This window comes from Parus major, chromosome 1A (assembly GCF_001522545.3).
Source record: "Parus major isolate Abel chromosome 1A, Parus_major1.1, whole genome shotgun sequence".
In the NCBI taxonomy this organism is placed as follows: domain Eukaryota; kingdom Metazoa; phylum Chordata; class Aves; order Passeriformes; family Paridae; genus Parus; species Parus major.
This window is the reverse complement of record NC_031773.1, coordinates 11098366-11104365: the sequence shown is the minus strand read 5'-3', so window position 1 is coordinate 11104365 and position 6000 is coordinate 11098366. Positions and strand designations below refer to the sequence as shown.

The following is a 6000-nucleotide window of genomic DNA, read 5'->3' as shown; positions in this document are numbered from 1 at the left end:
AATTCTGGGCTTCCCAGTACAAGAGACACACAGATACACCTGAAGGCTTTTTGTGGTTTGGTTTTTTTTCTTTTTAATGAACCCTGGCTGATTACACAAAAGAAGACCGTAAAAATTAGTTTCAAGATACAAATATTTTACATAGGCTGAAAGTTGGGGTTGTGGGATTTTTTTTCCCTACTGAAAACTGATTACAGTGGCATAAAAGATTAACTAATGTTGCTGTTTGTTACCATTAAAACAACCGTAGAATTTTTCCTTGGTTTTATCTTTTTGACTTAGTTTTGGTCTTCTGTTTTCAAGAGGGTATTGATTTTATGGTTAGTGACTTCTAGCACTGGTATTGTTTTCTTCTCCAAGTGTATCTAATAGTCTGTATGAATTTTTCTTGCATTTTATCATTATCCTGGGCTTCAGAATACTGTGTTGGGCTAATAACTATAGGTTGCTTAATTTATCAGAAAAAAAAAAAAAGAGAAAAAGCTGCGTGTAATATAACATTTGTGAGGTTCCTGTGAGACAATGACAGATCATCTCTGTGCAGTCTGTGTGTTAAACTGGGAACAAAGGACAAAAGTGGGTCTTTTGATGTCCTGTAGCAGCAGATTTGTATTTTTTTGTTTGCCTAGAGGAGAAAGCCCAAACTATTACTAAAAAAATGAGACACTGTGTAAAGTAAATGCAGCTGCTCAGTGACTTGCAGGTAACGGGAGTGTTTCTGCATTACCTGTTTGGCCTTCGTAGGGAAGTGGAAGTAAAGTTCTGTCTCTTTCTGTTAACAGCCTAAAATGACTCTGTGAATTCAGTGGAATAAATGGCGTCCAAAGTAACTGATGCTATAGTTTGGTACCAGAAAAAGGTAAGATTTCTATTTGTTTTTATGGTGGCTTGTGTTTGTGTGTTAATACAACAAATATAAAATACTTAAGCATTACTTATTAGCATTGTATGAGAGTGAGTATCTTGAAACTTTTCTTACATAGGTAAATAAATATTTAGTGATTGCATTTAGTGAAATGAAGTAGCTTTTCATCTATGCTGGAAACTCCTTACTCCCTTGGTTACCTGTGCTCTGCAAAAAAATCAGATTTTGCATTCTCAGTAGAGTGTTAATTACTGTGCAGGAGAATGTTGTTTCTATAGCACATGAAAAAAATCTTTGTATTTAAGTAGAAAGTAAGAATTGAAACAAATTTTCTGTCAGTAACAATACCTACCCAAAAGAGAGAGTCTTGGCTCTCCATGACTTAATAAGTTTCTGTGAGTTAGTATTTTCCTCGGGTCTGTAGCTGTCTTTTGGAGAGTACATCTTGTCCTCAAGTAAATAATGACAGTGGTCTAAAAAACAGAAATCCTGGTTAGTTTCTAGCAAAGCAACAGTTACTTCCTAGAAATAAGATAATACTGCTTTGTTGAGGTCTTTGCAAGAGTGAATTACTGTTGAAAGAGCAGAAAAAGTAATTTTGCTGACTTAATTTATACCAATTATTCAATTATGTATTAAAAACTTGAAAATAATTTGCAGTTTACTGATGAGTTTTTTGTTTGTGTTCTTTGCCATGTACTCTGATTTGGAAGATGTCTTGTAAAAGACCTAATGTAATGAAATTCAATGCAATATCTCATGAAAGGGGAAAATGATGTTGATTTTACCTGCTTCCATTCATTCTCTCATACACTTAATTTACTCACTGTGTAGTGATATCAGATATCCAGACACCAAGCTGTGTTTGTATTTGGTCTGATCAGGATCCCTTTGTGCAGTGCAAGAGATGCTGGGTATCAGATCCTCATCATATCTCTGAGGTTGTTTTTGTTGATGATGATGCACTATCTTTTGGACAGATCTTTCATGATATTCAGCTTTACAAATAGATGGTCCTTTGATGCAAGTAAGACCCTGCAGTTTCTGTAAATCTTAAGTGAAGTTCATGTTTGTTGTCTGGTTGGCTTTTTTTTGGTTGTTTTTTTCAATATAACATGTCTGTTTTCCTGTTGGTCATTCAATAAAAGGAATAGCACATTTAATATGCTCCAACTGTGCATCCTCCTGATGTTACGAAGGCAGAGTGAGTCACTGTGGTGTGATTTTACGGAGGGCAGGCCTTCTGGTCTTGATATAAACAACCCATTCCTCAATTTTACTTTTCCCAGGACATTGCTCCTAACAGGATTACTTGTTATCACTATAGCTCATTCTTTTAATCCTTGTTCTGTCGTTTTTTCCTGTGATTTCACGTTTCCATTTTTTTTTGTTCATAAAAAACATAAAAGTAAAAACCAACATTTCTGTGGCTTTTACAGAGGTCTGTTCAGCCAGGAATTGTACAGTGCCTTTATGGCAAGGAGTTGTGGTGAGGTGACTTGTGTTACTTCTGGAAGGACTGAGCTGTCTTCAGGAGGGTTAAGACAATGTATAAACTTGATGCTGGTCTTCTCCCTGGTGTGAACAAAATTTAATTGCAGTCCACATGTGGACTGCGATCTGCCAAATGAGCAAGTTGTGCTGCTTTAGTATGAGGAAGTGTAATGTTTTGAGACAAATGGCTGTATTAAAGAAGAGTTGCAGATAGATGTTCATGTGAATTAGACTGTAATTCCTTAGGTAGCACATATTGAGCATTCTCCTGGATCCAGCTGATAATCCTGAAGAGTCTTCTAACTCTCTACTGTGGTGTGTGTGATCTGTCCCTGGGAATATCTAGATTCTTTCACCTATGCCTTTGATTTTGCTTATTTATTTGTTTAAATCTATTACATGGCACAGGATTTTTTATCCATAGATTTGTTGTTTAAACTAAAGATTTCAATTTGGGGAACAGAAAGAGTTGTGCTGGTGTTTAGTTGATAGCAGATGGGTTTTTTTTGTCCTTGCTTTTAATGTCAAGATACTGAACTTTAGGACCTGTTGTTTGCTTCCAGTTTTAAATTTTGAGGTTTTTTAGTAGCTGTTGGTTGTCCCACTGATTAGATCTGCTGACTCATCACAGCTGTAACTGGGATTGAAAGTGGGGAGGTATAAAAAAGTACCACATTCTGACAATAGAAGTTTGTTTCTGGGGCAAAAGAGAACCAGGGTTGCAATGAGCATTGATCAAATTGATATTACTTGCCTCTATAATGAAATGAGAAAAATAAGCTGTTGTTTTGGGAAGGTGTTTTCAGATTAATAAATTGGTGTATGAATGTCTTGAAAAGGAACATTAACTTCTGGTATTTCTAGTTATACATGACTAAGAAACATTTGAGTAGGTTGGGGCTGTGTAAGAAATACTTAGCAGATAACATGCTCCTTGTCTTTCTTAGTTTTCAGTTTTAATGTATTTTTTAATATATTTATTTCATGTGTCTCTCTACTGAGTTTCAAAGGTTTGTTGGTTTCTTGCACAAGAGACATTTTTATATCTCTTCAATGGAAAGAGTTAAGCAATTGAGCTCTTCCAACCCTACTTTAGGAAAGTTTTGCAAACAGCAAGTTTATTCATGACTCATACTATTGTCTGAAATTGAGCTCCTTACACCAGGATGATTTAGTAATACCCCTAATTGTTTAAAAGGTCAGACCTTTTATTATGTAAACATGTTTTTCTGTTTTGACAACAGATTTACTCTGCTTTTACTGCACTGGAGCTCCTGATTACTGTCTTTTAAAAATACTGTAATCAATCTGAGTTATTTTAAGTTGGAATCTAAGATTTCAGATTGGTATTACAGCAGTGTGTAGTTTGAGATACAAGATTGCACAGACAGAGTTTTAGTGCTTCCAGTGATTGCTTGCATTTCCCAGCCAGTACAATTACTTTTTCAAGGCATGAAATCTTCTAGATACAGGTTGGCTCTGTAGAAATTTTAAAAAAATGAAACCTGGCGTGTTTCTTGATGCACTAGGGAGTACAGTGCTGAGGTACTTAGGTGTGACAAAGGGTTTGTCTGGCTTGTTTTCAGCCCTTGGAGCTGCCCTGCTTCTTGCAATAAAAGGGAGTGGCAGGACTGTCTGCATCGCTCCCTGGAACAGTTCCAGGCAGCTACCAAGGTACTACTCACATAGATACACCACTTGGTTAATATCCTTAGGATTATGTGTATGTACCACAATGCTGAAATTGCTTCAGCTTGGTAGTTGAGTCATTTGATGGAGAAAACCATCACATTTTTCCTGTTAACAAAATCTGACACACCGCATTTATTGAAAACAATTTCAGTATCTGCTGGCATAACTTTTCTATGATACTGATACTATAGATGTACTTGAAGTATTGCCTGAGTAACAGTAGCTGATGTTAAAAATAATAAAGTTATGAATAATTTAGAATACTGCTTCTATTGCTTGTAACTTTTTGCATAAATATCTTAAAATGCTTTTGAGTTGTACAGATAATAATAGAAGGAATTTGTGGTCTGGTTTACAGTTTGGAGAACATATGTAAATGTACCTTAACAACTTTGATTTTCAATCCTTACAGAAGCCTTGCTGCTAAAATGGGAAACTCTTCTTCCTGAAATATTACCAACAAATTTGTACAATTATGTTGTTCTTCTCTTGGGAATGGTTGTAGGAGAAAGCAGAATGAAACTTAATGAATTGAGGCTGAATCCCGCACCTGATTGCATATCATTTAACTTTGCCAGTGCAGCTTTCTGCTGCTTTTGGTGTCCCTTGGGTACAGCTGTTAAAGGGCACAATAAAACAAATGAGATGTTTTCTCTCTCATGGCTTTAAAGGGCAGAATTAGAGTTCTAATGGCATTGATTTAAGATCTTAATATTCAGTGTTTTACAGCTCATCAGTCCAAGATTATACTCTCCTATTTAGATTCATAGAATGGCCTGGGTTGGAAGGGACCTGAAAATTCATCATAGGGCAGGGACATCTTCCCAACTAGAGCAGGTTGCAACTTGGAGCACTTGCTTGTGAAGGCTGAGGCAGAAATATCTGAGTACCTCAAACTTCTCCATGCCCCTGGTAACCAGCTCTCCTTTTTCTTTCCACAGAGGGCCCACATTTTTCCTAGCATTCTTTCTGTTGTCAACAAACCTGTAGAAGCTTGTTTGTGTTGCCCTTGAGATCCCTGCCCACGTTTAACTCTATCAGTGCTTTAACTTTCCTAACCTGGTCCCTGTATTAAGTTAAAGGAGGAATTAAATGAAAATTATATCCTACCTTGAAACCACCTGATTTCCTTTTTGGCACTAAATTCACATGATGCATTATTCATCCTGGCACCAAAGGCAGTTTTTGCCAAATGGACAGGCTGTATGGCTATTTTTACCTGAAACTTTGGATGCTGAAACTGACTTGATTTAAAAACATATGACTTCAAGTGCTGAAACTTGACAAGTGTTGGAGCTGGCGTTTGTCAGAGCACTAAGGAAGAAAATGTATGTTCAGTTAGTTTCCTTCCACATTTGGTACTCAAGTAGTTGCCTGTCCTAGTGAGGATTTACCCTCAGTGCCTTGCTTGGTGAGGCAAAGCTCTGGTTTCTGAATCTGGTGCAGAGCATCACTCCAACAGGGGCTGTGGCTGAACAAAACAGGCTTGCATTTTGCCTGCCTGTAGGCTCCCATGCCTGCTTTGCTTTCCCATAGACTTTCATACATTTATTTAGTTAATTTAGTCGGAAAACACATCCAGCTAAAACTAAGTCTACAATTCTACAAGCAGTAGAATTAATGTCTAATGGCAGGGGAGCAACGAGGTGAAATCGCTCTGTCTTGAGAAGGGTTCTCTGATTGTTAAATTACAGCCTAACCCTTCCTTTTCTCTTCCTGCATGATCTGATTGATCCTTTAGCCACCCAGACAAATGCAAGGGCAACAAGGAAAGCATGCCATGGGAAGGGGAAATGATCAGGGACCTAAGAGCAATGCTATTCTAAGATCCTAGTTGCAACACCACTAAAGTTGCTGGATTTTCAGAGGTCTTCAGGGAATAATATTGAATAATGAGCCTGCCAGAGTGGTTTTCTTTTCCCAGTTACATCTTGAGGCTGTTTTGTTTT

The 6000-nt window shown here is 37.2% G+C and overlaps 1 protein-coding gene across 3 annotated transcripts in view; it reads left to right on the top strand.

The window, feature by feature from the left end:
* Nucleotides 1-773: 773 nt before the first annotated feature.
* PHTF2 (putative homeodomain transcription factor 2) overlaps nucleotides 774-6000 on the top strand; it is a 47134-nt gene continuing 41907 nt past the window's right edge. For all 3 annotated transcript variants that reach the window (XM_033514535.1, XM_033514533.1, XM_033514534.1), the window contains exon 1: nucleotides 774-859. In XM_033514535.1, coding sequence (XP_033370426.1) covers nucleotides 815-859 — 45 coding nt within the window. In that variant the 5' untranslated portion in view covers nucleotides 774-814. The remainder of the gene's footprint in view (nucleotides 860-6000) is intronic.